This window comes from Arvicanthis niloticus, chromosome 2 (genome assembly GCF_011762505.2).
Source record: "Arvicanthis niloticus isolate mArvNil1 chromosome 2, mArvNil1.pat.X, whole genome shotgun sequence".
NCBI classification, from domain to species: domain Eukaryota; kingdom Metazoa; phylum Chordata; class Mammalia; order Rodentia; family Muridae; genus Arvicanthis; species Arvicanthis niloticus.
Window position 1 is genome coordinate 45,644,126 of NC_047659.1, and position 24,033 is coordinate 45,668,158.

Consider the following 24,033-nt stretch of genomic DNA (forward strand, 5'->3'; position numbering starts at 1 on the left):
TTTCCTTAAATTTTGATGATACCAATGTGAGTAACTGACATTTAATTCAAATAGGCTATCCTATAAACCAGGTAGCTCGCAGAATGTGACCATACCACAATCAAATGTTGACGAGCTGTCAAGACTCACAATTCATATGGGTTGTGAGAAGCTATAGTCAACATCTCCAGTCTTTTCCCCTCAGCGCCTGGTGTAAGCACTGCTGACGAAGAAAAATGCTGGTAAAGTGCTGTCAACCGAGCAACGTGTGAGAGGGAGGACTGTAATGGTGCTCACACTCTGAGACAATACTGCTGGGCAAATAAATTGCTGGACATAGTGAAAGGGACGATCTGATCATCAAGGTCAGTACAAATTCTCATGAACTAAATACATAAGTAGGATTCTGTGACCACAGGGGAGAATCCCACAAGGAGAAGAAGAGGGAGAAGGAGAGAGAGAAGTAGAAGGAGGAGGAGAAGGAGGAGGAGAAGGAAGAAGAAGAAGAAGAAGAAGAAGAAGAAGAAGAAGAAGAAGAAGAAGAAGAAGAAGAAGAAGAAGAGCAGGAGGAAGAGAAGGAGGAAGAGACCTGCTACATAGAAAATATATCTTAGATTGCCATGAGAAAAATAATTTATACAATAGAAAACTGCTTTCATATTGTAGGGCCAGGTGTTGGTGATTCCAGAGTTCATGATTCTGCAGCTCAATAGAGTCACCAAAGTCCAAGATCCTTTTTTTAAAATTAATTAATTTATTTATTTTTACTTATTCTGGGGATTGAGCCTTGGATCTTGGGCACACTAGGCAAGTGCTCTACTACTGGGTTCCACTCCCAGCCCTGAAACTCCAGCTTTCAAAATCTGTCTGGCTGTGATTGCTGCAAGGTACATGCCTTCATTGTCCAGGTGCTGCCTTGGTGGTGGATGTATAGGCACAGTACCTGTGATGATCTAAGAGGCAGGAGTCACTCTGGCACTTCAACAGCCCCTGGAGAAAGCACTAGTTATGGTAAGATTCCATAGAAGCCTTCTTGACTCCATTGCACCAATCCTGGGGCCAGATGTGCACATCTGTAAAGGTTGCTAATAGCATGGAGTGGCTAACTTGACACAGCATTGCAGAGATGGGTCCTCTCTTGGTCTGGAGGTTAGGAATTGGGAATGAAGATGTAGAAGGCCCAGTTCTCTCTGAAGCCCCAAGAGAGGATGCTGGGGATTAGCTGGCAGGCTCTGGTGTTTCTTGGCTGGTAGTGGCACAGTAGTGCTCTGTTTTTGTGGCACCACAGCATTCCCCAGCATGTCTCTGTCTTCATGTGACCATCTTCTCATGTAGACACTGGTCTCATGGGTCGGGCCCACCCTGTTCTAGTACTTTAACTAGTTGCATCTGTAGTAGCCCTGCTTCCAGTTAAGTTCAAATTCTTGATTCCTGGAGGACACAGTCCATTCTATAACAACTCCCCAAATACTCAGTGCCATCCTTTATAACACACTAACTGCTTGGATCTCCCTCTCCCTTCAAACCCTTTGTGTTGCAGGTGCTGGTTCCGAGTGACTGTACACACACATGTGCACTCACATGCATGCAGACACACATGAGTAGATACATATATACACATGCACACAAACACACATACTTGCAAACACACACACACACACACACACACACACACACACACACGAGTGTCTGGTCCGTGATTTTAGCTAAGACACCTTTGTGTGTGTTGAACACAATTTCTTATTGTTTCTTTTCTCCTATACTGCTTCCCAATGGTTGATTTCTCTTAATCAATAATATGAATGACAGCACCTTACATTTGCATAGAATGTTTGTATATGTTATTTTATAAATACCCAGGCTCATCTGCAAGATGCTTGTTAGTATGACTGTGCGAGTGTTCTGAGAAACCCAATACTTGGCCTGGCCAAGTGCCCAGGGACACAGGATGGGTAGATGAGCAGGGGTGGGGGGTAGGGGCTAGAATCTTTCTTTTGTGATTCAGTGAACTAAAAGACTTCCAGTATAATCTGTGCTAGTATCTACATTAGTATCCTTCAGCCCATATTTATATCCAACAAACACTTGATAATTTCCTAGAGTGACAGAAAGGGACAGAGACTACTTTGTGTTGGCAAGGGGTGAGGGTAGTTGACAATCTACCAGAGCTTCCATCACATGTTGGGGAAAACTAAACAGAATTAACAGGAGGCAGTGAAAAGAGACAACAGATAGGTGTTTGCGTTTAATACTAAAAAAAAAAAAAGTGCTGCACATACAGGCTAAAATCAAAAGATCTCAGATACTGTGTGTGGGGGCGGGGAGAGGGAGAGAGAGAGAGAGAGAGAGAGAGAGAGAGAGAAATGCACACTGTGGGAGTGTGCATTGTGCATGTGTACATGTGTATGTACATGTGCATGTCTGTGTGTGAATGTGTGTGTGCAAAAGTGTGTGAGTGTGCATTGTGCATGTGTACATGTGTGTGTGAATGTGCATGTCTGTGTGTGCAAAAGTGTGTGAGTGTGGATTGTGCATGTGTACATGTGTGTGTGCATATGCATGGATGTGTGTGTGCAAAAGTGTGTGAGTGTGCATTGTGCATGTGTACATGTGTGTGTGAATGTGCATGTCTGTGTGTGGATGTGTGTGTGCAAAAGTGTGTGAGTGTGCATTGTGCATGTGTGTTTTTGTGTGTGTATATGTGCATGTCTGTGTGTGCATGTCTGTGTGTGCATGTGTGTGTGTGCATGTGCATGTGCACATGCCTGTGTATGTTTTGTTAGAAATGACATCAGTCCAGGAAAAAGGAGTGCACATTGTCATTGTTTTCATTGAGTTTATCTGTAGATTGTGCTGAAGTGACACCTTATGCTTAGTGGGTGTGTGCAGCTATTAAATATTAACATATCTCCATTCTGAGTGCTACTTGCCCAGAGCTCTTGGGTTTTCCTCAGCCACAGAGACACTGTGCCTCTTCCCTGGACATCCCCAGTCTCTTAACCAACTACAGGGGCAAAGCCTTGGTAAGATGGGAGCTTCAGGCCAGCACAGGCAGGTCTTCCTTCATGACCACTGCCACATGCCAGCTGAGTGTTGAATTTCTGGGGTATGGAGTTTGCTAAGCATGAGTCCAGCAGGAAGGAAACCTTCACTCACTGAGACGGACTCTCACACCATGACTCAGATAGGTCCCTTTTTATTATGTACTTCTAGTTCATTCTCAAAGTAGACATTATTTCCCATCTTACTACTGAGAAAAGCGAAGCTTGGAGACGTGTAGGAAGGAGATGCCACGTCCCAGTCTGCTTATCTAGTAAGTGCTGAAGCATTTCGGATTTCCAGGCACTATGAGAGTACAAACCCCATTTTATAGATGATCAAGGCATGGAAATAATTCTCATGCTTGCTTGGTTTTAAGGGAGTTCATAGGAGATGCTGCCTGTGGGAGATGCACTCCTGGTAAACAGGACACTCATTCAACAAGACACAAAAGTATGGCAGGAGGATGCTCTGAAACTGGAGTTTGAGACATGTCATTTAAAAAGATGCCACCTGCAATGTTCAGCCCGACTTCATGTTGCAATTCTATCCTTTGAGAATCGTCCCTTGTGGCCAGGACCTGGTATACTGGCATCCTCCCAAAGCAGCTAGCACCCGGTTTCTGTATTAGAAAACAGACTCATGGATAAAATAAACATTTGCTTCTTTTCTGAAAAAAAAAATCCCCCCCTTTTTTACTTCCATCTGCTTGTTGTTGCAAACAAGAGCTAATCAACAGAGTGGAGAAACAGATGTGCCATGACGATGCTCTCTGCCCTGCCCAGGGTCCTTGACAGGAACAGTTGCCATGACAACCATCTTATACCAATGCAGAAATAGCGCAAGCCTTTTGCAACCACTCTTGACTTCATTAATTATGCCATTTCTAGCTAAATGATATGACAATGCTATTTCCTTTGGCCTTGCCAGGAATAGAAATGAGAAATGAGATATTTTCTGTTGGAGGGTTGAAAAAGCCACAAAACATTACAATTCTGAAAGATATTTTTACCACTATTACCATTCAAATTCCCTAAGCTCCTGATAGTGAGTTTGTTTCCCAAAAAAGTGCTTCATGCTACATATGAGGCACTGAGTGCTTTTATGTGTATTATTTGATTTAGGATCCCAGGGACCCACCAAGGAAGGTGGCGCTGTTTCTACCCTAATGTTTCTTGCTGGTGAAATGAACACGTCACAGGAAGTAACCATTCTTTGTCCTTGGACAGTTAGAATTGGAGCTGAGATATTTAGATATTCCAAACTCTTCAGCATCATCACAAATATTTGTATGTGCATATGTGTATGTGCACATGTATGTGTGCACATGTGTGTGTGCACCTGTGTGTGTGCACTTGTGCATGTGTGCATGTGTGTGTGCATACACATGTGTGTGGATACATGTGGAGGTCAGAGCTTGAAGTTGGGTGAGGGTCTTCCTCAGTTATTCCTCTACCTTAGTTTTGAGACAAAGTCTCTCACTGAGCCCAGAGCACATCCGTTTGGATAGACCGGCTGGTTGGTGAGATCCAAGAAAAGTGCCTATATCTGCTCTCCCAGTTTTAAGGTCACAAACACGCGCCACCTTGCTGCTTTCTTATGTGCTGGATGCTGGGATTTGAACTCAGGTTCCCATGCTTTCACAGCAAGCCCTTTATTATCAGAGCCACCCCAGGCCCTAAAGTCCTCCTCCTTAACTCTACAGAAATTGTTGGTGCTGGAGAGATGGTTTGTAGTTAAGAGCACTGGCTACTTTTCCAGAGGACCTGGGTTCAATTCCCAGTAAACACATAACAGCTCACAACTGTCTGAAACTCCAGTCCTAGGGAATCTGATGTCCCCATACAGACACACATGTAGGCAAAACACCAATGCACATAAAAGTAAATAAATCATAAAAAAGGAAAAGAAATTGTCTAATTGTGAGCACTGCTGCTCTTGATAAAATGCGTGTCTGGATTAGTATTCTCATTAAGAAGTACCCTTCTTGATGTCAACTTAAAATGAGCACTAGAGAAACCAACTTTCTAAATAAAGAGTTTATCCATTAAGTCATGGTACTATAACATAATTTATGAATGAAACAATTTTATCCAAAGAGACTTCAGTTTGGGGGTACCTTGAAATATTTTTATATCATCATTGTTGTTGTTGTTTGTAGGGGTGCATTTGTCACAGTGCACATGTGACAATTAGAGGACAGCTTTGTGGAGTTAGTTCTCTCCTCTGCCTTTATGTGGGTTCCAAGAACTAAGCAAAGAAATAGATGCCGGGCTGGGGCCGTAGCCCAGAGGGCTTGCTCGCCTAGCTAGCACACACAAGGCTCTGATATTCATCCCCGGCACCACACACACTGGTTACAGGGGCTATTCCTGAAGGTGTTAATCCCAGAGGTGACATCAGTCCTTTAGCAGAGGCAATGTGTGTGTGACCAGTGTCCTTGGCTAGTGGGTACCTGTTATTATATTGCTAGATTCATACAGCAAGTAGCAGAGATCCCTCCCTGTGGTATCTACTAGGACAATATGGTGCCTGAATGTCTGTTCTTTGTGACACATGGCTCCAATTACCAGGCTCAGATGTAAGAGACTCACTCTAGTGTGTTGAAGAAAATGTAATATTTCAACACATCACTAAATGCTAGTAATTAAACCCAAAAGAAGAATCTGGAGATTCTTTAGGAGAATAAAAATTTTTGATATGGCTTTAGTTTGGATAAAAAGTTAACAACACACACACACACACACATATATATATGTGGGTCAGAACTAGGAGCTTTCTCATGTTACCATTGATGTCAGAAAAGTTGTTGAAGATTAATTTGAATGTGCATGTATGTATGTGTATATATTCGTGTGAGTGTGTGTATGTGTGCTTGTGTGTGTGCATGTGCTTGTGTGTGTGCATGTGTGTGTGTCTGTGTGTGTGTGTACTCATGTGGAAGACAGACATCAATCTTCTTTTATTGCTCTCCATTTTAGATTTTTCACAACAGGCCTTTCACTGAACCTGGGTGACTGTTTCAGCTATTCCTGAAGGTGTTAACCCCAGGGATCTGCCCCCAGGGCTATGACTGCAGGCACTCCCCACTACACCAAACTTTTACTTGGGTGCTGGGGGATCCAAGCTCAGACCCTCATACTTGAGGAACACTGTATTCACTAATTCCTATCAGCCCAGAACTTACTGAATATTTTTGACCAGAAAAATGGGAGAAGAGAAAAAAGAGAAAATGATGTTACAGTTGTGTATCGCAGGGATTTTGTGGGGCTCCTAACAGAGGAAGTGGGGGTGGGGGCTGTTTCTGATGCTTCTTCCTGCTTCTGGGGTCCTCCTACTGGGCTGCCTCATCCATCCTTAATATGAGGGGAGGTACCTAATCTTATTGCAACTTGAGACGCCTGTTTGGTTGATATCTCTAGGAGGCCTGCTCTTTCCTGAAGGGAAATGGAGAAGGAGTGGATGTTGCGGGAGGGACTGGGAGGAGAGGAGGAGGGGAAACTGCAGTCAGGATGCAATATAGGAGGAATAAATTGATTTTTAAAAAGGTAAAATGAGGAGGGAAATGAAACTGCCTACAAAGATAAAATAGCATAGTGGAGTTGGGATGGGCAGGGGGCAGGGGGTATATCTGCCCGCACGAGTGCCTTCAGAATGGTGTTGCCTTGTGAGGATTCGTGAAGAAGATATGGTCCAGGTCCACAAGGGGCTGACTCTCGGCCAGGTACTGAGTGCACTGGCTCTTGATCCTGAGCTTTTTGTCTTCAGAACTGTACATTTCTGCCCTTTCTAAATTAAACAGCAACAAGCCACACGTGGTGTCGCACGCCTTTAATCCCAGCACTCAGGAGGCAGAGGCAGGTGGATCTCTGAGTTCAAGGCCAGTCTGGTGTACAGAATGAGTTCTAGGATAACCAGGGCAACACAGAGCAACACTGTCTTGAAAAACTAAAACAAACAACAGCAAACTCCTTGTGCTCACGTCTGAGCAGAGACTGGTGTGGGTGGTCTCTGCCTCCACTGCTCTCTCCACTTCACAGAGATCACTTGCAGGTTTTAGCAGGGAAAGTCCCTCTGCTTTTATAGTCCATGGCTTTTATGATCCTTGGAAAATGGGGGTGGAGCCTCACCAAAGTCTTGGTAAGGGAAAGTGATGTTGGTGGCCTGTCTTTTAGGCTGTGTCACTTGAATGTCTTTGAAATCTTGGGAGGGTTGTGGTGGAGTGAGTGACTTCCTGGTGGAGCACCTGCTAAGCATGCACAAGGCCTGGTCACCACACACTGTGCAAACACACACTTGCATACGTGCACACATGCATGCACACAGACACATTCACACACACACCCAAAGCCTGGGTCCTTGAGGACCCCATCAGCCAGTACAATCACCATCAGAAATTAAGGCTTTTGAGAGCTCAGGAAACCCTAGAGAAAGGCTTCAAGACTTCTGGTTTCTCTCCCAGTGGGCTCATCTTTGAGATTCCATTGCTTTTGCTATTTCCTGGTTTCCCTGGCATGTATTCCCTCCCTTCCTATTTGGGAAACAGAGCAGAAACCTCTCTGTCCTTCCTTTTGCTCTCAGAAGTGGCTTGGGTGGGTGAAATGAACACTCCAAGGTTGATGGCTGGGAACAGACATAGCATCCCATGGGGTTCAGGGACTGTTTCCCCGTTAGCTGGAGCTGGGTGGAGTCATGTGTCAGTGTGGAGGTGGGAAGCAGCCCTGCAGGCGGTGCTGAGATGTAACCACCCTCCTTGGTGGGTCTAAGTATAGGACCCCCATCTGCAAGCTTCAGGTCCAGATGTGCTGGGAACATGAACATAAGGGAGGATGCCTCTGATCTTTCCACCCCACTAAGTAGAAAGTGCCAAAGCAACAGCCTCCAGTCAGCATTTGGAACTTTCTAGGCTATCCTCTAACCCCTCTGTGGGGTGGTGGGAAAGGTCAAAGCATATGTACACTCCTCTCTGCCCCACACCCCTCAACGATGTTCTAGATGTTCTCGGGAGCAGAGGGCATGTGCTGAGGGAGTCAGTCATACAACTCTCCTGAGCCCAGGGTCCCAACTTCTAGGTGACTCTCTGTCCTGGGAGCCCATGCTCCAGAGGTGGAGGGAAAATCACGTTAAAGCTAAAACTCTGCCATTGCTTTCTTTCTGAGTGGCCCCTGAGCTATCAGAGGAAAGCCACAGAGGGAGGCAGTCGGAGATAGAAAGAAGTCCAGCAGAGCCTCGCACGCTTTGCTTGCAAAAGCAGGCAGAGGTAGGGTGACTAACACTGTCCTCTATCCCTAGGGATTTCCAACCCTTCTTCAGAAAGTCAAGCAGTCACTCTGTTAGGAAGGGTGATGTTTCCCAGGGCGTTGTGATTGCCCATGATGCTAGTCACTTGGGTGAGGACCTGAACCAGAGGCTGCTGCATTAGACAGGTTTGCCCTGGCTTGGCCATCCCATTCCTCTGATTCACTTTTCTTCTTGATTTCCAAATGCATCCTGGAGGAGAAAGGCAAGCTTTTCCTTACCATCTTCCTCTGGTGGACACATGCATCCATCCCACCTGCCTGCTGTGTGACCTTGGGCAGGTTGCTTAACTGTTCTGAATCTGTTTCTTCTCTCAGGATAATGGTACTTACTTCATTGGCTGTAGTGGTGGAGACCCCTCTCTCTGGAGCTTGCTCTCTGGAGGAGGGCCTGTAACTGGCAGAGGAAAGGGAGAGTTGCTTTCACTTCCACTCAAAGAAAATGCAGTGTCATTGGTGGTGGCCCAGCATTCTCCATATTGTAAGAATCTCCAGAATGTACCTAAGTCGGATGGTACTGGGAATCATGGTGTTTTGCACCCACATTGGGTTGAACCAACTGTGCAGCTTTGGATAAGTCAGCTAACAACTACTATAGACCTGGCCTCTTCTGATGAGTTCCAAGGTCCTTCTGTGGCCATCTGCATGGAGGTAGCTGCTGGGTCAGAGAGGACAGGGAATGAATGCACTAGGCCTCCAGGCTCATCAGGCCCCTAGAGTCCTAAGGAGGCAGGCATGGGCTGATGTGCTGGTTCATCTTTCATGGAGGAGAACATGGGTGCCAACCATGATTCTGGGAAGGGGATTTGCCACACAAGGCAGAAGTGCGGAAGCACTCCCAGGGCCTTGGAGAATAGAGATGCAAATGTCAGTTGTCTGCTAACCTCAAAGCTAAAATGAGTCTCCCTCGACCCTCCTCTCTCCCACCTTTCTTGTGGGAAGTTGATGTTTATTATATAAGCTTGCTGTGTGTATTTTAAACATGAACCTGGGTTGGTTTCTCTAAAGGCTTTGGCAGAGTGTTACAAGTTTGGGAAAAGACTAGTCGAATATCACACTTAAGTTATAGACTGCTCTGAAATTCAAAGAACAGTCTAAATTATTTCTAGCAAATTCTCAGTACATAAAATATAGAGTCTGTCCCATTCTTGAGCTTTTGACAGAATAACAATGAAACCTATTCTAGTTCATCTGGTCCACAAATTAAAACCCAACTAACCAACCAACCGACCAACCAAATAGACAAACAAAAAAATTCCTAAAATCTCTACTACTTCTGCTGACTGAGTTACATTCATTCTAGGGAGGGGACTCACTACATCAGCAAGTAGCCATTACGATGTTTGTGTGTTAAGCTGATGAAGAATGTTTAACGCTGGAATATTTACCGCTGCAATTTCTGATTACCAAGATGACATTCTATTTTAAAAGGCTTTATGATCAATAACCTTTATCCACTGTGCTGCATGAATGTGTAAGCAAAGTGAAGAGTCCTGTTTACCTCCCCGCCTCTCCGCCCATCTTATTTGCCAGTCTGTTGCCCTCCACTCTGGGGCTCAAGGTCAGCCAAGGAGTAATAGCTTTAGGTCTATTTGCCTTGCCTCTTATTTAGCTGAATTTAGCTCTTGAGATAACAGCATTTCGCCTGTGTACTTGGATGAAAATTTAATCTCGACCTCTGGTTATAATTTTGGACTGCATGATTAATTCTAGCAAGGTGAGAAATCAGAATATAGAAAGCAAACCTAATTAAATCTTTAATGGCATTCAGAAATATTAGTGAAGAAATAACATCTGCAAAAAAGACATACTGTGTTTCAGCTTTGGTAAGTTTTTAGGAGAGTAAAACAGGGGATAAGGCTGTCTCCGTGAAGGCATTACTGAAGAGGTTTTTAGCCCAGTGGCTCTTGATACGATTTGATAAGGGTTTCAGTTCAATATCTTACTGGAGAAATCTAGGTTCCTGGATCCTGGAGCTTCTGTGTGGACTGTTTCTTGCCTTTGGACATCTGGCGTGGTCCAGGTGTTCTCTACAGATAGTGGCACCTTGTGATAAGAAGGGCTCTGAGAGCCCAGGTCTTTCTATAAAAGAAGCTCTTGCCTACCTCGGGGGGGGGGGGGCTCTTCAGTAAGCCCCACTTATTTTATCTGGACTGAGATGAAGCTGCAGCCATGGGGCATTGCACAAGGCCTTGAGGGCCTGAGGAAGGGAGAGAGTTCTTCCTGAGCCCACAGTAGAAGTGGGTACAGATGGGAATTGGTACCTTCCTGTTTGATTACCCTCTTGGGAATCTTTATAATCAGGGTACCACCTTTAACAAAGGGGTTCCTTGATGAAGAATCCTGGGAGATATTCTGCCAGAGGAAAAGACAGACAGACATTTTAATATTTGTGCTCATAGGACAAAGGTCAAATGAAGAACTTTCTGCTTTTATTATAAAAAGATTAACTCATGCTTCCTGTAGCCCGCTTAGCAAGATTCAAGAGATGCCAAAGGAGCAAACAGGTAAAAGTTATGCAGAAGCAACGACTGGCTTATTTACTGATAAGCTTTTGGTGCTAAAGCAAAGGTGGGATAATCAGTATTTTCCTAGATGGTTCTTTGGAGGAGGCCCTTGAGAAATGGGCTGCTCAGTTTGTGTGGGAAAAAAAAAAGTAGAGATTAAATATATTGTCAAAGTCGCCCACTGAGGGGTGCTAAAACCAGGATGAAGCTGCCGGCTCTACAGTTTCCTCTAGTAACCATAGGCCCATATCTCCATGACCCAAGAATGCCCCGCCAACCCAAAGCTGGCAACAGAGAAGATCACCAGCTGTCTTTAATAGAACTCAACTGCCTACGCTGAGAAGGACGAGGAGACGGTGCGGCTACGTGAGTGTGGCATCAAGTCAAGAAAGCCTCCCTGTCCAGGAAGTTCCCGAAGGCATAAGGAGGCTACTCATCCACCACGGGGCGGGGGGTGGGGGTGGCGTGGGGGGAGTGAGTGGGAAGAGGTAATTAGGAGGCCTTTAAGAGTCTGCAACCTGGCATTAATTCCCATGAAGAAGACTAAAAAGAGCTGTCTCTGAGGTCTAGAATGCTAATCCTCTCTGTGACCTAAACCACTGCGAAGGTTCTTGCTTGTCCCCCGGTTCTTGCAAGTTCCCCTTGAAAGAAAAGTTTTGGAGGCCAAAGTGCTTACAACTGACATCTGGGAAACTCAAGGCCGCTTCTGTGTAGGATAGATCTTTATTGCTATTATTTTTTATTTATGTGTGTCTTTCCAGCTGTGGGCTTGTGTGTGTGAGTATAGTGCCCATGAAAGTCAGCAAAGGAGCATCAGACACTCTGGAACAGGAGTTACCGGCACTAAAGCTGTCAGTGCATAGATACTGCTGGTAATCCCGGCATTAGTATTTCCCCTCTTCCTGAAATAAGCGAGAGTACAGTCTTAAGTGCCACCAGAAGAGCCCCAAGTTTGCATTTCGAGGTAAGAACCTGGACATGCTCCATTAACCAGCATCCAAACAATTGCTCTTAACTGGAGTTCATCTTCCTTAACGGAGGTGTTAGCACAGCTACTGGTATCTTTTCCTTGACTTTAAGTCCTTCTACAAAATATCAGTAATAAAAGCCCTTCAAGGTTCCAAGAAAGTGCCTGCCCCAGAATAACCTACTTTACACTCTAGCTAATCCTCACAGGAATGTTAGTGCCTCCTTTCCAAATGCTATCCCAAGGTCGCTTACTTAGAAATCATGAAGTTAAAGAACTGTCAGAGCTGGAGGGGTTAGACATGGCTCTTTGTCTCAGTGCTATCATTTTATAAGAGAGTTCCTGGACTATGAGTTCAGTACCAGCCTAGGTTGTACAGTGAGGGTGTCACGAAAACAAAAGAAAGCAGAAAATAACCAAGAGCGGGTCACTGGAAAGATGGCTCAGTGGTTAAGGGCAATTGCTGCCGTTGCAGAGGACCTGGGTTTGGTCCCCAGCAAACACTTTAGGCCACTCACAATTGCCTATAACTCCTGTTCCAGAGTGTCTGATGCTCCTTTGCTGACTTTCATGGGCACTATACTCACACACACAAGCCCACAGCTGGAAAGACACACATAAATAAAAAATAATAGCAATAATAAACCAAGTGCTGGGGACATAACTCAGGAGAAGAACACAGAATCGCTCAAGTCCTTGGCTCCATCTACGTACTGAAGAAGAAAGACTGAGAAAGATCTTGAGGACATCAGTGAGGACTTACACCTGACTAGGAGTAAACACAGACTCACTTTGGGCTAGCAAAATGATGTGGCCAATCCTGTACCTGGTTACCTAGTACCGGTGTGTTCATTGATGACCATCCTCATCTCCAGGTGAAGTGAAGCTCTGACTCCTTCAGCCCTTGAAGTCCCTCACTCATTCATATTCCTCACATAGTCAGCGTGTCTCTACGAGGGGCAACAGACAAGCTCATCACTTTGTGGGGCAGTGAGGTGATACACAGAGGGGTGAGATGATCTGTGGGATCTTGGACCTTTGTCAGCTTCATCCTAACCTGTCTATCTCCACATTTTCAGTAGGACTTCTAGAAGTTAGTCAACCTGGTTCAAGGCAGTGCCTTGCCTGCCACGGCTGCTCTCTCAGCTTAGCAGAGCTTCCTAACAAAAATTCAATCTGGAACTCCTCTGTGAGGTCCCCTCTCCTGCAGCAAGGGAATCAAAGACCCAACAGATTTCACTTGGTTTTATTCCCAGACAAGGAGAAGGCTGAGCTAAGAAGCATGGTGCCTTTTCTCCTCTTCATAGCTATGGTTTCGTGTTAGATTCATAGACATAGATGCACTGGCCTTCACGTGGGAGGCATCTGTAGAGTGTTCCTAAAACCCATCAGAGGTCTGCCACAAGAAGGGCTGTTTCCCCTAGTTGAGTAAACAGCTATAAAGAAGATTACAGCCTCCCTTGCTCAGAGTTGTTTCTGAAGACTGAACTGCTGGGTTGCCTTTCTCTCTGCAGGGCTCGACACCTTGTCTGGCTCGTGGCTGCAAAATGACACTTTGTGAGTTATTTTAACAGTATGCTTTTCTACAAACTTTCTTAGAAGAGTTTCTTTGGTGTCTGATGAGCTGAGTTCTGGGAGAAGAACTGGCTGAGAGGTATATTTCTGTTTATGAAGTCAGCATTTGTCTGGAAAGACAAGTTGAAACTAGTTTTGAATATTTTATGACAGCGCTGAGGAAGTTGTCAGCCTGTCTCCAGTTCCACACATGGCTGTGTTCTAGGGTTGGCTTTTGTGTTCCATCTGAGAGGAGCTGGAGTGTCTTCCTGGAAGCTGTAGACTACCAGTTTAAGACACTTGGCACCACCTTCCTCAGTAGTCTTTCTCTAGTGTCTTGAGATTTTGAGCCCATACCCCTTATCAGACATGCTGGTGCACACCGTTTGAGGACAGTGATGGTTGTCATAGCTTGCCGTTTAACTACGAGAGGCCCGCTTTATATTTTAACTGGTCCCAGATCCTGCTTAGGGGAGGGTAGAGCCTCTCTCTCTCTCTCTCTCTCTCTCTCTCTCTCTCTCTCTCTCCCTCCCTCCCTCCCTCCCTCCTCCCTCCCCATCACAGTGCCATTAGTAAACTGACAAACTGTCTTCTGATTGATAGGTCTAATATTACGTTTGTCCCTCACTTTCAAAAATGTCATTCCCGGGAGGTGGTGAGGAGCCTCCTCTGTGGCTCCTTGTAAATGCTGCGGGCTTCTGCTTGTGGGGTGAGGAGAGTGAAGTCCTTAGAGGCACTTGAAGTAGCCTCTGGGTCCAGATTCAGAGTGCTCTGAACTTTATTTTGAAAATAATACGTTGAACTCATGACAGAATAGTCTGCCAGATGCCAGAAGACATTCTATTCTGATGGAGCGGTGGCAGCTAGACCTGTGGTATAGGTCCATGGGAGAATGTTCTCTAGTTTAGAGACCAGGACAGAGAGAGAGAGAGAGAGAGAGAGAGAGAGAGAGAGAGAGAGAGAGAAGAAGAAGAAGAAGAAGAAGAAGAAGAAGAAGAAGAAGAAGAAGAAGAAGAAGAAGAAGAAGAAGAAGAAAAGAAGAAGAAAAAGGAGGAGGAGGAGGAGGAAGAGGAAGCAGCAGCAGCAGCAGCAGCAGCAGCAGCAGCAGCAGCAGCAGCAGCAGCAGCAAGAGTAATGGCTGAGGCTGAGTTTAGGAAGCTCAGAACATTTTCACATGACCTGGTGTGGAAGAGAGCAGATACATTAGTTTTCTATCAGTGCTTTAACAACATAAAGATCCAGGGGCCCAAAGCAACAAACATTTTTTTTTCCCTGAGACAGGTTTCTCTGTGTAGCCCTGGCTGTCATAGAACTCACTCTATAGACCAATCTGGCCTCAGACTCAGAGATCTGCCTGCCTCTGCCTCCCAAGTACTGGCATTAAAGGCGTGTGCCACCAACCACCATCACTTGGCACAACACACATTCTTTATTTTACTGATTTACTTTGTACTAAATATCCAAGGCAGGGTAATCTAGAGAGAACAAAAATGTATTTCTTCACAGTCGTAAGGTCTGGGAACGTGAAGGTGCTGGGGTTCTGTGAGGGCCTCTGACTCTGCTCATATGGTAGAAGTCGAGAGCCATTCTCATACACTCATCTTGACACGAATCCATTCAGGAGGGTCAAGCTTCCAGACTGGACATCTCCCCAAAGGTCACATCTCCTATCACTGTTGCATTGGGGATCATACTTCTAACACATGAACTGGGGGTGGGGCACATGCAGGCCAGAGTACTTTTCTTATAATTCTCTAGGTCAGATGTCCAATAGGAGGTCTTGGGGGGTGGGTCTTAGGGGTTAAAATCACTGTCTCCCATTGGATACTTCCCTGACCCCTGAGATTTGAAAGCTTCAGCTTTGAGTCTTAAGCCTGCTTCTCCTTTCTCCTTTCCATGTTGGTTAACCCCAGTTCTCCGGTACATGCTCAGGTCAAACACTTTAGAGTTATCCACAAGCCTTTTCTCTTAAAAGCCCACTCAGAATTCCAGTTGGTTCAACCTTCAGAATTACATTCAGAATCTGGTTATTTCTCGCCCCTTGTAACTGGATGGTACAATAGTACTGTAACTGGCTGTGTGTCCCCTTTTCTTGACTCTGCCCTCAGCATGCAGCCAGGGGATCTACTAGAGTATAAGCCTGACCTGTCTCTTGTCAGCTCACCGGGAGTAGTTGTCTCATCCAGAGTAAAAGCCAAAGACAACATGACGGTTTGAGGGGAGCAGCCTGCCCAGCCTATGCTCACCAACATGGTGCTTAGCCATCACAATCAGCTTCTGGCCTGCTCTGGGAGTCAGAATCAAAGTCAAGGGGAATACTGGGTCCCTCTCCACCCTCTGCATGCTCCTTTCTCTCAGTCTTGCATGACAGTCAAAAGTCTGCTTTTCCCTGTGAGACTTAGAACATAGATAGAAACAGAATCCTCCAAGAATTGCTGTTCTTCAACCCACTGATAAGCCTGCAGCCATTCTGATCTCCCTGTCCTCTACCCAGTTAGGCCAGAAAATGCAGCAGCACCTGTAAACTGTTGTTGAGGTTGTTGGATGTGGAAGAGGGTTCTGATGTTGTTGGTGAAAGGGAAACTGTGGGATGGGGTGGCCCCCACTTTTTATTACCTCAGGGTCTTCCAACATCCTCTGCTCAGTGGGTTATACTCCCAAAGACTCTGTGGCAGCCATTTTTTAAGAGCAACTGATTTTTGTGTTTGAATTTAACAGCATACCAAGGGAGGTATGATGTCTTTTCTTTAAAGTAGGCAGTACAAGAACAGAGTGGCCACTCACTACCTCGCGGTGTGCTTTGTACCGAGATGGTTCAACACATGGTTTCTGAATGAGACTAACACATTTTAAAAAGGAAGTGAATCCATCTGTAATTCTAGCATGCGTGAGTGTCACCTGAGAATGGAAGAAATGGGCATGCAGAGGTGCGTCTTGTGAATTTGAGACATCGTCAGATCCCCACCCCCCCCAGCTCAAAAAGAAAGGAAAAGGACCAAAGTTAGTAAACATATCAGATGACGAATCAGTTATGCACAGACCCGGTCTAGCATATAAACAGCTCATTGCTCCCGCTGAGTATTATTAGTACGGTCAATGGAACAGCAACAACAACAAAAAAAAAAGGTTTTCGAGGCATCTGGGGTGACAGTGGCCTGATGTGTTGTCTTGTTTTTGTCTGATAGGTCATTGCTTGCGAGCAGCAGTATGACTCGTCCTATGACGCTCGTTGTGACGTCTGGTCCTTGGGCATCACAGCCATTGAGCTGGGCGATGGAGACCCTCCCCTCTTTGAAATGCACCCTGTGAAAATGCTCTTTAAGATACCAAGGTAGGACACCAGGTGGCGCTCTTGTCTCATCGGTGCTTCGTGAAACCGGTTTTGGAGGGAAGCTAGTTAGTATGCGATTTCTCTCCAAATTTGAGAAAGCCTGTTTCTGAAATATGTTTCCCTTTCAAAAAGATGAGGGAAAAAAAAAAAAACCAACAGGGTTTGGGGGACACAAGGAAAGACTGTCTCTGCAAGATCACATGCCTGAGAAATGGTGAGAGCATGGAGCTATTGTCAATTCCCAGCACTACAATTTGCCTGAAATGTTCTTTTTTGTGCTTTGCATGAGAGAAACACAGATGCGATTTGGGACTAAATAATCAGTTTAAACACCGATGTTTTCTTTTTAAGTGTATTTACTGTAGTATTGGGGAAAATTGGGGGCTTCCCAAAATACATATTCATGTTGTTGTATCCACTCAGGTCAGCTGTGACATCTATCTGAAAGATGTCTCATTGTCCATACACCGTATTCTTCACCTCTCAGTGGGAAAGTTCTTTCAGAGGAATCTACTCTGTGTTCTCAGGGTCTGCACATGCGGTGTGGTTCTTTAACAGGGGTTGAGCTGACCTATGTTAGGAGGGTCAAGAGGTGGGAAGCCCAGTTCAGCCTGGGTGCAGACTGATAGATAATTTGTATTTTCCAAATGACTTTTTTCAAAGAAACATTCTGGGCCATTCAGTTGATGTCTCGATACACGTGTTGACCTTCCTTTATTCACACAAAAGCACAGCTATCTGCAGCCTTTACACATTTCTGAAAATTGCAATTTGCATTTCTGATTAGGCCTATTTATATGCAGATGGGGCTCTCAAGCACTGATCATGTAATATTATCGTTTTATACCTAATCCAGATGTGAGCATACCAACAACCAACATTCTAAAAACAGAGTCTTGCGCAAGCAGGGGTGGTCTTTTTGCCTTTTCCACAACACAAAAACAAGTGATCTGTGGAGCAGCTGAAGCTTCTGGCTTCTTAATTAATAGTCTGGTGAGCACCCAAAGGGACCTATGGATGCAGGGGCCTGTGGCAGCAAGAGGGGACAGTGATGTGTGCAGGGATGAGGAACCAGGCTGCAAGGATTCTCCCGTTGTTCCCTGTGTTACAAGTGCTTGCTCACTATAGCAACATAGTTTCCCAAATAGCAGCCAGCTTTATGAGATGTATACACTTTCAATAAGAGGTTTCTTTGGGTGTATTTATTCTTTCCTTTTTAGAAAGTATGCATTCATATACAGATGAAATGTTTTAAAAGAAAATTATGCCCCGGCGGTGGTGGCACACGCCTTTAATCCCAGCACTTGGGAGGCAGAGGCAGGCAGATTTCTAAGTTCGAGGCCAGCCTGGTCTACAGAGTGAGTTCCAGGACAGAGAAACCCTGTCTCGAAAAACCAAAAAAAAAAAAAAAAAAACCTAAGCTGATAAATTCAAGGCAGCTAAAGAGGTGTGTGTGTGTGTGTGTGTGTGTGTGTGTGTGTGTGTGTGTGTATGCACATGAGTGTCCATGCACTGAGATAACAGACCATCTCCAGTGATGGGTGTTTAGCTAACTTCTGTGCCCACAGCCTTTACTCTTTGATCATCTCTATTCTAGCACTCCACTCCTGTCTTGCATCTTGGGAGAAGTCTTTAGATCTAGATAAAGATAACTAAACCCCTCTCCCTACCTCGATGCAGAATGGCTCACAGAACAAGGGAACTAGAAGAAGTCAGTCTTTATCCCAGCTTGAGACTCCGTCACTCTCTCCTAGACTCCCTGCCTTTCCTTTGTCCTGTTCAGATGCTGGATCAGATATCCGAATAATAGTTTGGCAGATTCTCTGTGCGATTACTTGGACTCGACAATTTGCCATTGTCACACTTCTAATGGGCTAGCTTGCCATTCTGGAGCAGGAAGAAGAAAAACAAATGATGACATGCAGCCTCTGTACTAAGATGGTACAGCTGCTTTCTTCCTAAACCCTGGGAGAACTCTGTGGGTTTATATTCAGTAAGTTTGTTCTTTAAGAGTTATCCTACCAGGATCGCACAGCTCTCTGAAGGGTTATGGACCGGCTAGAGCTGTGTGCGCGTGCATGTTCATTCCGAGTGCTAAAAAATGTGTCCTTTCCTCAGAAAAAGCTCTTACATGGAAAGGGAGGAAATTAAGCATTTACATTTTAAAAAGTCTTAAGTTGCATTTATTTGTTGGTTAATTATTTATTGGGAAGGAATGGAAAGGTGTGTGTGTGTGTGTAGACATCAAAAGGACAGCTTTCATCATTCTGGTTCTAGGGATTGAACTCAGGTTGTCAGGCTTGGCAGCACGCACCTTTACCCACTGAGTTAATTCGCCAGCCCTCATATTTTAAAAATCCAGTTGAATTATTCACTTTTGTATTTCATAAGGGTAGGTCTCCCCGCCACACACACTCTACCCTCCCTTTCCCTTCCCTGCAAATAACATTAATGACAAAAATTCTTGATTCTATTTGGGCTCAGGTTTTTTCTTCTTTTTCTATTTGAATGTATTTTCAATGTACTAGAATTTTCTTCCATTACACAATGAAGTTCATTTTATGGTCCCCTGGGGTCTGGGAAACTTGAGGCTTCTTTCCTTGAATTTCCCTGCTGCCCCATCCCTTGCAATTATTTTATTCTTGGAAATAAACTGAGTAAGTGACTAAGTGGAGGAAGAGAGGCAAAGCTTGATTGAGTCATGGGAGGAGTGACTTTCAGAAGTTACACAGGACTTAGGGTTAATGACCTTGTGGCTGCTGGAGGTTAGGGCCTCAGATGTCAATTCAGGCAGTAATTACACGGGCTCCCTGGGCACTGTCAGAGCCATGGAGCAGGACCTGTCTGGCTATGGTTGATCTGCTTGCAAGCAGGTTTCCTCTCTGCTTCCACCCACCTTCTCTCGTCTCTTGACCTTCACATTGCAAGATGACAAACAGCAATTGTGACCTGCCTTTGAAATACTGCGTGACTCACACTTCTTCCTACGCTGCAAACACATAGAAATTATCTGCTGATTGGCACAGCATCACTGTTTTCTGAACCTGTCAGCGTGTCATCTTGTCTAATGCCTTTGCTCCAAAAAAAGTCACCCCTGACTGCTGATGCTTCTGCTGCCTTCCCCCGCCCCCCAGAGTTAGAAGAGAGAGAGAGAGTAAAGCCAGTTCTCTGAGCATTTGTAGATTTCATTCTTACATGCCGTTTTCTTGAAGACACCATTTAAAGTCCCAAAGGCTTGAAAAGATCATATGTGTATGTTTGTGTTTGTGTGTGTATATACTTGTATATGATATGTCTCATATATATTTCACTTTAGAGGAGATCTGTTTCACAGTTATAATTTCATGGATCAGTAGGGTTAGGTGAAATGTACAATTATGTTGGTCTCTTGGTAACCATGTACCTTTCTTTAGCTCAGAGTCTTTAGTTAATAATTCCCTTGTGGGTTACAGTGTGGGTTTACTACACAAACATTGAGAACAACATTGCACATGTATTTACTTGGGCCCGATGAAGGATGGCTTTGATCAGTGTCTCATGACCAACTTCATGCTTCCACATCACTCTATAGAAACAAGAAAAAGAAAACCCCCGCTAAGATTCCCAGTAGAAACTTGCCTGATCATTTCAGTCTCCAGAGCTGGTGACTGCCTTCCCCAGAGAGCTCTCCCTGTGCTGCAGATTGTGACAATCTCTGCTTCATGTGTCCGTCACTAAATCCAGGTGTTCCAGAATCGCCTGCCCCCAACCGAGTGAGCTTTTCAGAGTTACTGCAGCAGATAACTGGAGATTCAATGAGTTTAAACAATCAAAATTTGTTCTCTCATGATCCTGCTGGCAAGAAGTGCAAGGACACAATCTGCAGAGCTTAGGAGACTCCCTCCAGAGCTGTTTCTGGTTTTCAGAGGAGCCTGGCCTCCAGTCTTCTGTCCTTCATAGCCCTGTGTCTTCTTCTTCTACTTCTTCTGGGGACATGGGAATCCCAATCCAGAGTCACACGTTTCCAGAGCAACAGCCACACATCCATCGTCACATCTGCATAGAATCTGATTCCAAATGAGGTCAGGTCTCAAGCCACAATTCAAATTTAACTAGCTTTCCTGATCAGCAGATTCTCTGGAACTAATTTGGAGGCAGAGCTCCCTAACATCTGGCTCATGCATGATGAGAAAGGAATATGAGCAATGGATGGGGCTAAACTTGCATCTGGGACCTTGCAAGTGCTACTAACTGTGCTACAGGCACAGTATTCTGTGTTTCATCAACATGTATGTGACCACACAGTGGCTCTGGGAAGTCGTTGATATCCCCAGTCCTTTTCTCGGTTAGTTGACTGAAAGCCCAGAGAGGTTTTGCAGCCAGTCTCTGGTCTGCACATAGGAGAAAAAATGATGTGAATATGAGAGCCTGTCCCTAAAGCCCACATATTTTGCAGGCATGCCGAAATGGTAAATCCTTCCAGATTTTATGCCAGGCAGTTGATGGCCCCGGAGTGCACGGGGACACAAGTTCAGCCTGTTAGAAGCTTACAGTTTAGCATGCTGCCACGACCCCAATTTTAAATGATGTTAGCAACCTAAAAGTCAGAAATTACATTAGGACCAGTGATTGTGTCTGTCAAGCAATTGAGGTCATCTTAGAAGAGAGGCAGGACATCGCCAAGGATGGATCGATTTCTGACCCCCCAGTGCAGAAATCTGTCCCCTCCTCAAACTCCCTTCAAACCACAGCTTTTTATTTCCTAATTTAGAACACCTAAGTGCTTGAACTGAAGATTTGTAGAACATGTTACATAAGCACAGAAAGATGCTTCAGAATAGCATTCTTTGTATCCAGAAGTTTCTGTTCACAGAGCACTCTTTGCAAAACAGTATCTAACAGGCCAGGGCTATTTCTGGAATAACCAGCATCTTCTGTCTTGAAACCCTCCTTTTCTAGTTTTTCCTATTATTTCTTTCAGTGAGAAAGCTTGCTCTGGGGTCTGGGAAAATCAAAGCCTGTTTCTGGCATCCTGAGCGGGAATGCATTTTCTTGTGAAAACAGTATTTTTAAGCATCTCTTTAGGAAGAAGCATAATACCCAGTGCTTTGTACTTTGGGTGTGCTATTTGAATTTTGAGGCTAAATAAAGTCCTACAGACTGGGCTGAGGACTCAGTCTCCACTAGAACATTATGCTTATGGGGGAAAATATTTTCTAAGCTCTAAGCTAAGGTTGCAGAAACACTTTAGAGCCCAGTCCACTGGGGACTTAGGAATGTCCACACCTCGGCATTAGAATGCCTTTAGCTTTACTCTTGCAAACTCAATTGGATGAGATGCAAAAATGAACAAGGCTCCATTTGCTTTTAAGGAAAGCTTGTTTCTTCTGTCCCCAACTCAATCACCAACAAAAGTGAAACATGCAGAGTTTGGGGTAGAAAAAAGAGAAGGGAACCCAGACATGGAGAATCCAGGGTCTAGATCCTTTTGGATTGCCTGAACACTGTGGGTGGTGGGGTTCAGGTGGGCAAGTCACCTTGCAATCATTGTGTGACTGAAAAGTTCTCCTCAGGGACTAAAAAAGAGTCCTATCGCTGGCTTTTCATCTTGCTTGGGCTTGTGTTTTAAAAGGTACAGAGTCCTTTAAATTTTGACTAAACCTAAAGCCTTCTCATATTATTCTGATATGGGAAGAAGTCCTTGCCCACTGCACAGCTGGGAGAGGGGGCAGAGTCATGGGGTCCTTCTCCACTGCTCAGCTGGGGTGGGGGGGAGAGGCAGTAGGGAGCCGTAGGTCACCAGCAATTGCCTTACCATTACAGAATTGTCACAGGATAGTTTTCCTTAAGGCTGCAAAATACAAGGGAAAAGAAATTAAAACTAAACTCTTATTCTTGAAATGTAATGAGTGAGGGGTAGTGGGTGTTTAATGGCACAGTAAGGATGGGTTTGCCCCAGGGAGCTTTGGGTTTCTTGTCACCAGACTAAGTTACTTAGTTATTGGCCCTTTAGGCAATGAACCTTCACAATCCAAACTTCACTCATAAAGCAAGAAGAACTCAGAGAATTACCATCATTTAGCATTTATGGACTACCTAATGGCAGAAAGTTTTGATCTACTCCAATGGAAAACAATTATCCTTTATGAGTCTTTCTTCTGGATGATATTTTACATCTCAGTTTTAGTTGGCATCCTTCAGGATACCCTAGGTGCATGCCCCTCCTCTGCCTCTGGAATAGCCCCCAAACCCAGAACTTAACACTCCATTTCCTTGGGAACCCAGTGGCTGGAGTCCCCTGGAAGGCGTGCCCTGCAAGATTTTTGTGCTATGGGACAGTTTCCAAATTCCATTCTAATTTGAATTGAGCAGCTGGAGCCATTAGTTCCTGTGGAGGTACAGCTTGCTGCCCCTCTGAGTCCTGGCAGGCAGGGAGAATTCAGTTTTGCAACATTTCTTTTGGGGATCAGGTGGCGAAGACTGAGTATGTCTTGAGGGACTACCAGTCCCCATCTAGGCTGAGCAAGAAGCTCACCCTGGGAAAAAGGAGAGGCCAGAGCCATAGAGCATTGCCGTACAGTATTCTCTGTGCTTTCCCCCTCATTACCTTGCTTCCATTCTGTTGGCACCATTCACTTAGGCTAAATCCGACTTAGCTCCTAAATGATGGAGAGATGGGCAAAGAGGATCAGCAAGCAAACAGAGCCCAAAATAGTACCAAAGGGATCAAGAATCCTGGCTTCTTCTCAACTCTGGGAGAAAAAAAATAGGGACTCACGGAAAGGAATAGTTATAAATGTCGTCATAGGTTCAAACAGTAGAAGGGTGGGCAAGAGGGAGATGAAGAACTGGGCACCTGCAGAAAGGATCCTCATAGCAGAAGCTATCCATTTACAGGGAGTTCTAGAGTCAAGATAAAGCCTGTTACAAAGACAATAGTGTTTGTATCAGTTTTCTACAGCTGTGTAACAAACACCCCCTAGTTAGTTGCTAAATACAATATCCTGTTTCTCAGGAATCTGCAGTTCTTTCAGGGGTTCTACAGATTGTGGCTGCACTTCCTCATAGATCTATGGTCTGCTAGGGGTGGGGTTGGTACGGACTGGTCCAGGATGCCCTTAAGCAGAAGGACTTAGCTGTGCTCCCTGTGGTTTCTTAACCTTAAGAAAACTAAACAGTGTTGTTTTAACATTGGTGACAGGATTCTGAACAAAGTATTGGGGAAAGGGTAGAAAATGGTATAGTTTCATAATTAGTTTTTTACTGTGTTCTACAGCCAGTCTGCCCAGTTCAGTGAGCTTCTTCCAGTTGTGTGAATTGGACCAAGTTTCTCCATGCCTCGTGTTTCAGCTTCCTCCCCTGTCATGAGGATAGAAATAG

The 24,033-nt window shown here is 44.9% G+C and overlaps 1 protein-coding gene across 1 annotated transcript in view; it reads left to right on the forward strand.

The window, feature by feature from the left end:
• The window catches only part of Myo3b (myosin IIIB), a 340,938-nt gene that overhangs the window by 22,312 nt on the left and 294,593 nt on the right, over positions 1–24,033 (forward strand). The window contains exon 10 of the mRNA XM_034495370.3: positions 16,529–16,674. Coding sequence (XP_034351261.3) covers positions 16,529–16,674 — 146 coding nt within the window. The remainder of the gene's footprint in view (positions 1–16,528; positions 16,675–24,033) is intronic.